Raw genomic sequence first — 14,365 nt, 5'->3', positions numbered from 1 at the left:
TGATCTTCCTGCACGCAGTGCCCTATTCCTGATACCGGGGGTGTTGGGATCTTCTTGCACACATCCCGGTATCAGGGATAGGGCACTGCATGCAGGAAGATCACAACACTCCTGGTATCAGGAATAGGGCACTGTGTGCAGGAAGATCACAACACCCCTGGTATTAGGGATAGGGCACTGCGTGCAGGAAGATCACAACACTCCTGGTATTAATAGGGATAGGGCACTGCATGCAGGAAATCACAACACCCCTTCTTTCAGGGATAGGGCACTGTGTGCAGGAAGATCACAATACCCCGGAGGAGTGAGGGTCAGGCAGCTCCCCCCTGTCTGTGAAGCCAGCCTCTCACTAGTAATGCAGGGAGGGAGCTGTCTCAGACTTCACCATCCTCCCCCCCCTCACCCACACACCATTCACTAGTTGGGACATGGGGGAAGTCAGGAGTGAGGGTCAGGCAGCTCCCCCCTGTCTGTGAAGCCAGCCTCTCACTAGTAATGCAGGGAGGGAGCTGTCTCAGACTTCACCATCCTCTCCCCCCCCCCTCTCACCCACACACCATTCACTAGCTGGGACATGGGGAATGTCAGGAGTGAGGGTCAGGCAGCTCCCCCCTGTCTGTGAAGCCAGCCTCTCACTAGTAATGCAGGGAGGGAGCTGTCTCAGACTTCACCATCCTCTCCCCCCCCCTCACCCACACACCATTCACTAGCTGGGACATGGGGGAAGTCAGGAGTGAGGGTCAGGCAGCTCCCTCCTGTCTGTGAAGCCAGCCTCTCACTAGTAATGCAGGGAGGGAGCTGTCTCAGACTTCACCATCCTCCACCCCCCCCCCTCACCCACACACCATTCACTAGCTGGGACATGGGGGAAGTCAGGAGTGAGGGTCAGGCAGCTCCCCCCTGTCTGTGAAGCCAGCCTCTCACTAGTAATGCAGGGAGGGAGCTGTCTCAGACTTCACCATCCTCTCCCCCCCCCCTCACCCACACACCATTCACTAGCTGGGACATGGGGAAAGTCAGGAGTGAGGGTCAGGCAGCTCCCCCCTGTCTGTGAAGCCAGCCTCTCACTAGTAATGCAGGGAGGGAGCTGTCTCAGACTTCACCATCCTCCCCCCCCCTCACCCACACATCATTCACTAGCTGGGACATGGGGGAAGTCAGGAGTGAGGGTCAGGCAGCTCCCCCCTGTCTGTGAAGCCAGCCTCTCACTAGTAATGCAGGGAGGGAGCTGTCTCAGACTTCACCATCCTCCCCCCCCTCACCCACACACCATTCACTAGCTGGGACATGGGGGAAGTCAGGAGTGAGGGTCAGGCAGCTCCCCCCCTGTCTGTGAAGCCATCCTCTCACTAGTAATGCAGCGAGGGAGCTGTCTCAGACTTCACCATCCTCCCCCCCCCCTCACCCACACACCATTCACTAGCCTGGACATGGGGGAAGTCAGGAGTGAGGGTCAGGCAGCGCCCCCCTGTCTGTGAAGCCAGCCTCTCACTAGTAATGCAGGGAGGGAGCTGTCTCAGACTTCACCATCCTCTCCCCCCCCCCTCACCCACACACCATTCACTAGCTGGGACATGGGGAAAGTCAGGAGTGAGGGTCAGGCAGTTCCCCCCTGTCTGTGAAGCCAGCCTCTCACTAGTAATGCAGGGAGGGAGCTGTCTCAGACTTCACCATCCTCCCCCCCCTCACCCACACACCATTCACTAGCTGGGACATGGGGGAAGTCAGGAGTGAGGGTCAGGCAGCTCCCCCCTGTCTATGAAGCCAGCCTCTCACTAGTAATGCAGGGAGGGAGCTGTCTCAGACTTCACCCTCCTCCCCCCCCCCCCTCACCCACACACCATTCACTAGCTGGGACATGGGGGAAGTCAGGAGTGAGGGTCAGGCAGCTCCCCCCTGTCTATGAAGCCAGCCTCTCACTAGTAATGCAGGGAGGGAGCTGTCTCAGACTTCACCATCCTCCCCCCCCCCCCTCACCCACACACCATTCACTAGCTGGGACATGGGGGAAGTCAGGAGTGAGGGTCAGGCAGCTCCCCCCTGTCTGTGAAGCCAGCCTCTCACTAGTAATGCAGGGAGGGAGCTGTCTCAGACTGGTATCAGGGATAGGGCACTGAGTGCAGGAAGATCACAACACCCCTGGTATCAGGAATAGGGCACAGGTTCTAGTCATATTGACTGATCACATTACTTTTTTTGTCAACTACCAACAGTTTTCATTTCCCATCCCCCCAACCATCACTTCAGTTGGAACCTTGGTAACATCAATAGATAAGAGGGCAGCCAGCCAATAGGAATACATATTCATTCCTAACTGACCTTTACTGACCTGGATAGTGTCAATAATTTGTATCATTTTCTGTTATTGTTCCTGAGTTTCCATTTCCATTTCCCATCCCCCCAACCATCACCTCAGTGGGAACCTGGTTAACATCAATAAATAAGAGGGCAGCCAGCCAATAGGAACACATATTCATTCCTAACTGACCTTTACTGACCTGGAAAGTGTCAATTTGTATCATTTTCAGTTAGTGCGCACTAACTCGGAGTTAGTGCGCACTAACTCCCGTTAGTGCGCACTAACACGATTTAACAATTTTTAACGATAAATCGTTAGAATTTCTATTGTATCGTGTTCTATAACGATTTAAGACGATATTACAATTATCGGACGATAATTTTAATCGTTAAAAAATTATTCACATCCCTAGTTTTTCACATGCATTAAGGCATTTTTCGCATGCAAAAAACCCATAATGTGGCTTGGAAAATAACCCCTTTAGTTGGCTTGCAAATTCATTTTTGATTTGCTGATAAATCTAAGGAAACTTTTTTTTTTCAAATCTGCTTTAGATTTTTATAATTCCTTTCAAAAGATCAGATATGAAGAAAACTTCTGATGAAAGTACACTAGCATTTCTGGTGAAATCTGAAAATTATTTCAAACTTGAACCAGGCTGTCATTCACTTCACTTGAATTGTTTGTGTATTTCTACTCCTAAATCATAGCCAAATGTTCTTTCCACTCCATTTCTCCGAAACACAATATCTTGTTTTTTGACTTTCTAAAATGCTTACTGAGATTGAAACCTTTTCATTCAAAACAATGGATAATTTTAAGAGAAGCCATGCTGACTATAAACAGCACATGACATTCTCTGACAAAAACAGTTCACAAAAATCATTTTGCTTGTTGAATATCGGTGATTGAAATGACATTTCCCTATTTGAGTTAAAAATAGTTTTTTAGCTGAAAATGAAAATCTTTTATGTTCTAAATCTTTGTTTTCATCACTAGAACTGAGTATCAGTTTAAAAAAATGAAATAAAATATTAAGATAAAGTTGTCATAATATGACAAGCCCATTGTTGCATTCAAGTTACAGTTTGTATTCATGTAGCTGGTATGATTACCAACATATTTATGATCCATTTGAAGTATATGCTTGTTTCTTCCTATGACTTTATACATATTTCTATTTGAGTATAAATCGTCAAATGCATATTTTTCTCATTGACAAAGTTGCATTATTATTTTTTTTAACCATTTTTACTTTAACTTCTTCACTTACAGTAATCAGTTGTGGGGATCCAGGTATACCAGCTAATGGCATTAGATATGGAGATGATTATATTGTGGGACAGAATGTTACTTATATATGCCAACCTGGCTACACAATGGAACCCAAGAGCTCCAGAATACGGACTTGCACTATTAATGGCACTTGGAGTGGAGTAGCTCCAATTTGTAAAGGTATTTTCTTTTCTCAAGGACATTTGTATTTTTTTCTACTTCTGTTTCAATTTTGCATTCAGTAGAAGCAGCCAAAACATTATTCATAATAGCAAACTCAAACTGTGCATTTGGCTGTGAAACACTTGTTTGTTCACTTACTGAAATGTAAGCAGGTGGTTTTGTGTTTGTGGGTGAGGACAGTTTATGTACAGGATCTCATGGATATGGTTAAAAGGATATTTTTGTGACAGCCTGAATTGAATATCTGTGTTCTTTATCTGTGGGAATCCTGCTAAAGCATTGTCTTTACTTGCAAAATATTTCATCCTAATTCAATCAGCCAAAACATGGGAACCACTTCATATTATTTATCCAGCCAAAAGCTAACTGCAACATCTTGCACTATTAAGCAGAGATGTCCAAATCATCCTAGATATACAATTTGACTGTTTATTTGAATATTTCTACAATGTGCGATCAGTGCATGACCATGAAAATTGGATGAATCTTTCCCTTAGTGAATTAGTCATTGTTTATTTATTTTTTTCTTACAAAATAAGCTTCATAGTTTTATATTGATTTTATAAAATAAAAATTCCCTATTTTATGATAATTGGCATGGAAAAATTCAGCCAAAAAAAGGAAACACTGTTATTGACCAAATGGAATAGAATGGCAATAAGCAGCACATTCTCTTCTTCCTAAGTACTAGGCTTGTTGGAATTCATGATGGCCACCATGGCCAAGAACTAGAATGAAAAGGTCATAGCTGAGCTTACATTAGTAGCATTTATTAGAGATGTGAATCGTTTTCCATATCGTCTTAACGATAGAAATCGTGTGGCAGGAGAAGAAAATCGTGTTTGGCACGATTATTTCGTTGAAAAATCGTTAAAAATTGTTTTTTCCGATTAGTGCGCACTAACTCCCCATTAGTGCGCACTAACTCGATTTAGTGCGCACTAACTCAAAATGATACAAATAGACACTTTCCAGGTCACTGAAGGTCAGTTAGGAATGAATATGGTTTCCTATTGGCTGGCAGCCCTCTTATCTATTGATGTTACCAAGGTTACCACTGAGGTGATGGTTGGGGGGATGGGAAATGGAACTGGAAACTCATGAACACCAACAGAAAATGAAACAAAGTGTTCACACTTCCCAGGTCAGTAAAGGTCACTTAGGAATGAATATGTATTCCTATTGGCTGGCTGTGCTCTTATCTATTGATGTTACCAAGGTTACCACTGAGGTAATGGTTGGGGGGATGTGAAATGGAAACAGTTGGAAGCTTCACATGTGATGATCAGCACTCACGTGACTAGAACTTCTTTGTTTATTATTTTTGTTAGCAGACACGTGCATGTTGAATTTGCCAATCACTGTGCATTTTAGAAAGGTGGTCCTGGCTGGAACTGTACACAGTTCAAATATATGTAATTGATTGTTGGTAAGTGTATTTTTTAAGTAGCCACACTAGCACAAGTATGTTTACTTTTCCTCCTACTTAACTCACTAGCTCAGCTTTGTAAGAAGGGCTTCTCTGCTTGAGTGAGGGTCAGGCACCTCCCCCCTGTCTGTGAAGCCAGCCTCTCACTAGTAATGCAGGGAGGGAGCTGTCTCAGACTTCACCATCCTCCTCCCCCCCCCCTCACCCACACACCATCCACTAGCTGGGACATGGGGGAAGTCAGGAGTGAGGGTCAGGCAGCTCCCCCCTGTCTGTGAAGCCAGCCTCTCACTAGTAATGCAGGGAGGGAGCTGTCTCAGACTTCACCATCCTCCCCCCCCCCTCACCCACACACCATTCACTAGCTGGGACATGGGGGAAGTCAGGAGTGAGGGTCAGGCAGCTCCCCCCTGTCTGTGAAGCCAGCCTCTCACTAGTAATGCAGGGAGGGAGCTGTCTCAGACTTCACCATCCTCCTCCCCCCCCCCCCTCACCCACACACCATTCACTAGCTGGGACATGGGGGAAGTCAGGAGTGAGGGTCAGGCAGCTCCCCCCTGTCTGTGAAGCCAGCCTCTCACTAGTAATGCAGGGAGGGAGCTGTCTCAGACTTCACCATCCTCCCCCCCCCCCTCACCCACACACCATTCACTAGCTGGGACATGGGGGAAGTCAGGAGTGAGGGTCAGGCAGCTCCCCCCTGTCTGTGAAGCCAGCCTCTCACTAGTAATGCAGGGAGGGAGCTGTCTCAGACTTCACCATCCTCCCCCCCCCCCTCACCCACACACCATTCACTAGCTGGGACATGGGGGAAGTCAGGAGTGAGGGTCAGGCAGCTCCCCCCTGTCTGTGAAGCCAGCCTCTCACTATTAATGCAGGGAGGGAGCTGTCTCAGACTTCACCATCCTCCCCCCCCCCCTCACCCACACATCATTCACTAGCTGGGACATGGGGGAAGTCAGGAGTGAGGGTCAGGCAGCTCCCCCCTGTCTGTGAAGCCAGCCTCTCACTAGTAATGCAGGGAGGGAGCTGTCTCAGACTTCACCATCCTCCTCCCCCCCCCCCCCTCACACCATTCACTAGCTGGGACATGGGGGAAGTCAGGAGTGAGGGTCAGGCAGCTCCCCCCTGTCTGTGAAGCCAGCCTCTCACTAGTAATGCAGGGAGGGAGCTGTCTCAGACTTCACCATCCTCCCCCCCCCCTCACCCACACACCATTCACTAGCTGGGACATGGGGGAAGTCAGGAGTGAGGGTCAGGCAGCTCCCCCCTGTCTGTGAAGCCAGCCTCTCACTAGTAATGCAGGGAGGGAGCTGTTTCAGACTTCACCATCCTCCTCCCCCCCCCCCCTCACCCACACACCATTCACTAGCTGGGACCTGGGGGAAGTCAGGAGTGAGGGTCAGGCAGCTCCCCCCTGTCTGTGAAGCCAGCCTCTCACTAGTAATGCAGGGAGGGAGCTGTCTCAGACTTCACCATCCTCCCCCCCCCCCTCACCCACACACCATTCACTAGCTGGGACATGGGGGAAGTCAGGAGTGAGGGTCAGGCAGCTCCCCCCTGTCTGTGAAGCCAGCCTCTCACTAGTAATGCAGGGAGGGAGCTGTCTCAGACTTCACCATCCTCCCCCCCCCCCCTTACCCACACACCATTCACTAGCTGGGACATGGGGGAATTCAGGAGTGAGGGTCAGGCAGCTCCCCCCTGTCTGTGAAGCCAGCCTCTCACTAGTAATGCAGGGAGGGAGCAGGAAGAACACAACACTCCTGGTATTAATAGGGATAGGGCACTGTAAGAGATGTCTGTAGTAGATTGAATAAAGATCTGATGTTTCTGCTCTCCTCACACCAAACAAAAACAACACACAAGCAGAGAAGCCCTTCTTACAAAGCTGAGCTAGTGAGTTAAGTAGGAGGAAAAGTAAACATACTTGTGCCAGTGTGGCTACTTAAAAAATACACTTACCAACAATCAATTACATATATTTGAACTGTGTACAGTTCCAGCCAGGACCACCTTTCTAAAATGCACAGTGATTGGCAAATTCAACATGCACTAGCATTTCAGGTGCCTGCTAACAAAAATAATAAACAAACAAGTTCTAGTCACGTGAGTGCTGATCATTACATTACTTTTTTTGTCAAGCTTCCAACTGTTTCCATTTCACATCCCCCCAACCATTACCTCAGTGTTAGCCTTGGTAACATCAATAGATAAGAGCACAGCCAGCCAATAGGAATACATACATACATATTCATTCCTAAGTGACCTTTACTGACCTGGGAAGTGTGAACACTTTGTTTCATTTTCTGTTGGTGTTCGTTAGTTTCCAGTTCCATTTCCCATCCCCCCAACCATCACCTCAGTGGTAACCTTGGTAACATCAATAGATAAGAGGGCAGCCAGCCAATAGGAACACATATTCATTCCTAACTGACCTTCAGTGACCTGGAAAGTGTTTATTTGTATCATTTTCAGTTAGTGCGCACTAAATCGAGTTAGTGCGCACTAACTCGATTTAGTGCGCACTAACACGATTTAACGATTTTTAACGATAAATCGTTAGAATTTCTATTGTATCGTGTTCTATAACGATTTAAGACGATATTAACAGTATCGGACGATAATTTTAATCGTTGAAAAATGATTCACATCCCTAGCATTTATGTCATATAAACACCATGCTACCAATAACAAAATGTTTCATGCAGAACATACAGTATTTTCTGGACATTTCAAGCAACATTTAAAATTTAACACAAAACCTTTACTGCAGTTACCCTTCTAGACATTTAGCAGTTAAACATCATATAATCTACAGTATTGTCCTCCAGAAAGGTTAGATCAGCATATTTTTTTTTAATCTAGTAACCAGGTGCCAATTACATATTGCAACATCTGTGCCTAATTATTTTTAATGTTATTACAGCTGTAACCTGCCTAGCTGCCCCCCAAATCTCTAATGGAAAGTTGGAAGGAACAAATTTTGATTGGGGATTTAGCATTAGCTATGTCTGTTCCCCTGGCTATGAGCTATCTTTTCCTGCAGTGCTGACCTGCGTTGGGAATGGAACATGGAGTGGTGAAGTACCCCAGTGCTTGCGTGAGTACTGTCTTTCTATTTGTTCAGCCTTTTCCTTTTTTTTATTACATTTCCTTCTGTTAACAATGTTAAGTTATCTTATACTTACTTATGTTTTTGAAAATGATCTTTATGGTACTTTTGAAAACTGGCCTGGTCTTCTTGAAGAAACTTTTACAACCATATATTCCTCTATACTTATTGTGATTATTCAAATTAATGCTTATCATCTTTAACTTTAAGTCCTGTTGGCTTCAAATTATTCACAATTGGGCTTTTTCAGTGATTACTCCTCACAGATGGAATATGCTTCTTCTTGCTATTGAAGAGCCTTGGGAAAAAGGTTACAACTTTTTTTATATAAGGCCTGTCTTCTTGTATAATGCTCTATTCCACAGTATTTATATCTTATATATAAGGCAGGAGCTCATTACTAACACCTAGATAGTTGCAAATTGATTACCATTGGATAGGGAACATTACTTATATTTTAGTTCTTGTTATTTAATATTTGAAATATGTTTACAATTGTCAGTGTGTCAATACGAATGAAGGCCTATGTTTATTTGTGATCCGCTCATAATAAAATCAACTGCATAGACAGAATATACAATTTTTTAATAAACAAATAAATAAATAATATTTATTTATTTATTTATTCATTTATTTATTTATTTTATATACCGACATTCAATCGAGATATCACATCGGTTTACAGGTAACTGGGCGGATAGGGCGAGTTCTGCCCTATTTTACATTATAACATGATAACAAGGTAACAAATATAACATGGTAACAATTATAACAGGAATATATGGAAAAAATAATATTATGGCATATAACTTATGTACATTATGTCTTGATGATAAAATAATTTAGGTATCAGGTTTGATTGGAGGAAGTAAGGGGAGGGTGGGCAGGGGGGGAGGGTCGGGGGAGGGAGGATAGGAAGGAGGGATGTAAAGATTACATCGAACCTCTGTTCCTGCTGTGCACATCAGTTAATTACTTGGTGTCAGTTGAGGTTTTAAAATTGATTGGATACAGTCATACCTGCTGAAAATGGAGACGGTATTGTAATTAGATACATAAAAACCTGGTAAGTATATCTGTAGCTTTGAAGGTGGCCCATTTGTGAAATGGCAGGGACCAGGACAAGGATGATATTTGGTTCATCATTATACTGTCTTTGGGGCCAATGCAATATGGTGCGCTGAGCCGAGTGCACTCTTAACGTGCAGTTGGACACGGGTAGAATAGGCGCTAATCAATCCCCTAATGCAATAAGGGGATTAGCATCCATTCAATGTGAATTTGCATGTGAAGAGCGCTATTACATTCACTCCCGATGCAAAAAGAAAAAGGTGCATCTCCGACGCACATTTAACTGTCATCTATTAATGCCTGCCAGGAGAGGCGTTAATTGATGTGAGTATCGAAAAAAGAAGAAAAAGAAAAAATACAAGAAAATAAACTTTTGTTACCGGCAGACAGCCACGAAAACCAAAGCTGATAAACCCAGCATTGGTTTTCGTGACTAGGTCACTGAAAACTAATCCCGAGTTTATCAGCGTCGGTTTTCCTTAGCGGCGGACAGCCACAAAAACCGACGCCAATAAATCCGGCGTCAATTTTCATGACTGCCGTATGGTCACCCATCTCTGCTTGCTCCCCGCCTTTCTTTTTTCTCTCTGTCACTTCCTCCTACCTCGCGCCTGCCCTCCCCGTCTTCTCTTGACAGTTTTGGTGATTTCCTGCTGTCCGGGGCTTCCTGTTTAAAAGAATGACACAGAAGCAACAGCGGATGCCTTGCTCCCCTCTCCCTGGCCCCTGCTAAGGGGGTGTCTCACCGCCTTTTCTTCCGGGGACCGCCCACCACAGCCCGTGAACTCCACTTCCACCACCGCGGGTCTCCCTGGCACCATCCCTGCTTCCTCCCCTGCTTTTCAATAAAGGCTGACAGACACTAGCCTGATCTGGTCACGTGGAATGCCATGCAATAGAGGGTTTTAAAGGGAAACCAATGCCGATAAACCCGGATGGTTTTAAACCAATGCCGGGTTTATCGGCGTCGGTTTTCATGACCGCCATATGGCAGTAAGGGAAACCGATGCTGCTAAACTTGGCATTGGTTTAAAACCAGCCGGGTTTATCGGCGTCGGTTTCCCTTACTGCCATACGGTGGTCACGAAAACCAACACCGGGTTTATTGCCATTGGTTTTCGTGACCGGCATACGGAAGTTAGGAAAACCGTTTGGGTTCACGTTAGCAAGGATGCACTAAGGGTAACAAGCGACCCTTAGTACATCCTTGCCAATGTGACCCCCTAATTTGAATATTGCATGGTGCCCCCTTTGGGGGGGGGGGCATGCGCGCATTAAGAGAGTGGGCGCTGACTGTTCAGCGCCCGCTTTCTATGCGCCTTTATTGCATCGGCCCCTCTTAGTGCATTGGTAGCTGGAAAGAAGGGTTTTTCATGTGCAGTTACTCCTATAGAAGATGGCATAGCTGGGACTTAGCAGGTTCTAAGATGGTGATAGTGGTTGGAAAATAGTTGCACTATATTTAGTTGAATTGGTGGAAGACAGAGGTTTTTACTTTCTATGTTAGATCAGACAGGATGGGATCAGAGGGTTTGCATATTCTGTTCTGTTTAAGGCATGTGGACATGCAAGATTCTATATAGCTGAAACCAGGGTTAGATTGAATGTGGCATTTCTGTGTGATGCTTTGGTTAATGAGTGTAGCACTAGTGAGCAGCTGTTATTAATGGTCTAGCAGGGGATTCAATTGTTGGCTCACATTGATGTAGTCATTGTGTTTTTGGTGTGACAGTGACCTGGTTTGATGATCTTATTGGTTTTTGATTGATGCCATCAGGATAAATTTACCCATACTCATGTTGTGGATACATTAAACCTTAATTTGTCAGTTTGCTAAAGATCTGAGGCTGAAATAAAAGGGGGAGGGGGGCATTCCTTGCAGAATCAAATATTATGAGGGTAAACCATGATTAATTATTATTTGTATTCCCAGGACAGATATCACATCTGGTTCTATTTTGTTGGTTTTCAAAACTGGGGCCATAAAACAAAATTGCTTTTGATTGGCAAGTGAATGCCTGACCAAATGCAAATTTCCTTATCTATTCAGAGTTTAGATAGTAAATGAAACAAAAAATGCTAGGATGTGTAGAAGAAAAAAAATGTTTTGGTTCTATCATTAGTTTCATTCGGACCCAAATTTATTTCATTAATTTTAGTACAAAAAACCCCCCATGTGTTTATTCATTTCATTAGTTTTTTTCTTTGCCTTTAAAAACAATGGGGAAGCATTGTGATCTAATTCTGGGCTCCATAATAGTGATTTTCTTATCAATTCTAATGAAACTTGTGGGAAGAAACAAATAGAAGGGGAAAAGAGCTATAAGAAACTGAGACTGTAGCAAAGTGGCACCAAAAGTGGCATAAATAGTAGCCTAAGGCTCCACAAAGGGGCAAAAGGGCACCAACATTTGCAGATGATCTCCAAAGCATTCTGAGAGGAGCAAAGAAGCAGCAAGAGGAGGAAGAACATCCCAAGGTGCAAAAAGAGATTGCCAACACCAGTGATGTGAACACTTGATGGCATTACGAAAGGCAAAGTGGCATCAGTATCCTAAGGCACCATGAAGGTGGAACAAAACAGAAAACATGGTTGGAAAAATCTCAAGGTACAGATAAAGGGACCAAAAATCAAACAGAGTGGTATCAAGATTTCAAAAGCATTGGAGAGGTGCACAGCAGCACCCCAGATTGGCAAGAAGACCTCAAAATGTAAGAGCTGGAGAACGACAAGAAAGTATAGTGACCGGAAGCAGCTAAGAACCCCAAGGTAAAAAATGTGTGCATGTCAGCAAGGCTGAAGAGAACAAGAATCTGAAGGTATAGGATGAGGGGATAGCATTAAGGCAGAGTGGCATGGGCAATGCCAGTCATTTTGTTCAAACATATAGGTAACCGGGAGAGGGAGATGCTTCTCCCTGACAAAGCACATGTCTGATCCTGCAGTCCAGTAGCATATGTTTGTGTCATAGAATAAACCATGGTATGCAGTTAGATATGCAGATAGAACTGCAAATGGGCCATGAAATCAGTTACGGTCAATGGAGTGGTGCAGCAAGTATGCAGAACAATAGATAGCCATGGAAAGTGCAAGAGATAGCAAGAAAGTGAGTACCATAGAGGAACAATGGTAATAAAAGTCTGAGGAGCATCTCAGTAACTTTGCAAAATATGCATGTATAAGGTAGATATGTGCATTCGTTTATAACAAATTAGGCAATTTCAACAAAATTGCCTAATTCATTGTGGTTCGGGAGGACCTGAACCACGAAATGGATTTTCCCTGAGCTTCGGGGAAAATTCGTTTTTTTGGTTAGTGCGGGGGGAGGGGCACATGTATTAAAAAAAAACCCAAAAAACCCACCCCAGCCCTTCAATTTTACTTTCTTACACCCCCCCACCATCTTACACCCCCCACCATCCCGATCCCTCCCCAAGACTTACTAAAAGTCCCTGGTGGTCCAATGGGGTCCCGCGAGCGATCCCTCCCTCCATGCCGTTGGGCTGTCGGGCCTGCTATGACTCAAAATGGCGCCAATAGCCTTGCCCTTACAATGGTAGGAGCCATGTGACAGGGGCTGACCAATGGCACTGGTAGCCCCTGTGACATCATAAGGGCAAGGCTATCGGCGCCATTTTGAGTCATAGCAGGCCTGACAGCCTGATGGCATGGAGGATCTCTTGTGGGACCCCGCTGGACCACCAGGGACTTTTAGTAAGCCTTGGGGAGGGATCGGGATGGTGGGGGGTTATAAGAAAGTAAATGTGAAGGGTTGGTGTGTTTTATTTTTACGATTTGCGGGTTTTTTTCCGATTCGTGTTTTTTTTTTTTTAATTTGTTTTCCTGGTTTCGGGTTCAGGTTCTAGTTTTGTTTTTGGCGAAAAACGATCCGTGGGAAAACGAGTTTTCCCACGAAGCGCCTGAACCGAAACCCGACCCAAGCCAGAAAAATGAAGCTCATCTCTGGTATAGGGCAGGATGAAAAGTAGGCAAGTACAGTAGGGGAAGAGGATTTGGCAAGAACTTGAACACAGCTGAAAAAGTGGAGAAAGACCCCTAAGGTGCCAAGACTGGCTTGGAATGGCAGCGGCAGCAGTGGTATTGGTATATTTTAAGAACTGGAATGGTAGGAGCAGAGCAACACAGCAAGAAGTTAACCATAACATCCCCAAAGATGATTACCATTTCTTGCACATGCACAGAGCAGTGGACCAAGCATGGACCAACCATAATGAGGCAATAATAGCTTGGTGCAGCAGTAGCAGAAGTGGTGTTAATAATTTTTAAAAACTGGAATGGTAGGATTAGTGCAATGCAGTGGGAAGTGTAGCTGTAACACCCCCTAAAGTAGTGGTGTTGTCAGTGTCATGTCCATGTAGCATTTGTAAAATACCTATGCAGGCAGAAAATGTAGCATTCTTAGGGACTGCAAAGTTTATTTGAAATTATACTCCAACACTTATATCACTGCACTGGCTACCAATAAAATTCAGGATAGAATACAAAATACTATCCATACTACATAAAATTATATATGAAAAACAAACAAACTGGCTAAGATCCTCCATAAAAATGCACACTTCAAACAGAAATCTCAGATCAGCAAATAAAGGACTTTTAAAGACGCCACCTACTCATTCCAAACAATTCACCTCAACTCAAAAGAGAGGAATCTCTCTAGGAAGCCCTAAACTCTGGAACACCCTCCCAATCGAACTCAGAACACAAGAAAACTTAAAAACTTTCAAAAAAGATCTAAAAACATGGATGTTCACCAAAGCATACCAACTCACACAATGAAGTAAAAACTCCAACCCCCTCCGGTTTAACCCTAGGAAATCTGGGATCTCAATATAAGATTATATTATAACAAAGAATTGAAATATGTAAAAACTGATCAACAAATAATTTTTGCAAATTGATGTCTCTAGGTTAACAATCATTTGAACCTGTTTTGGAAACCTTGTTAACTATCGTAATTTTGTAAACCAT

General features: G+C 44.5%; 1 protein-coding gene across 1 annotated transcript in view; it reads left to right on the top strand.

The window, feature by feature from the left end:
* The window catches only part of CSMD3 (CUB and Sushi multiple domains 3), a 3,551,396-nt gene that overhangs the window by 3,254,067 nt on the left and 282,964 nt on the right, over nt 1–14,365 (top strand). Inside the window, 2 exon segments of the mRNA XM_029591914.1 lie at nt 3,575–3,754; nt 8,116–8,289. Of these exon segments, the coding sequence (XP_029447774.1) occupies nt 3,575–3,754; nt 8,116–8,289 (354 nt within the window).

This window comes from Rhinatrema bivittatum, chromosome 2, assembly GCF_901001135.1.
Source record: "Rhinatrema bivittatum chromosome 2, aRhiBiv1.1, whole genome shotgun sequence".
Taxonomy (NCBI): Eukaryota; Metazoa; Chordata; class Amphibia; order Gymnophiona; family Rhinatrematidae; genus Rhinatrema; species Rhinatrema bivittatum.
The sequence above is the reverse complement of the archived record's forward strand: the minus strand, read 5'-3'. Positions and strand labels throughout refer to the sequence as shown.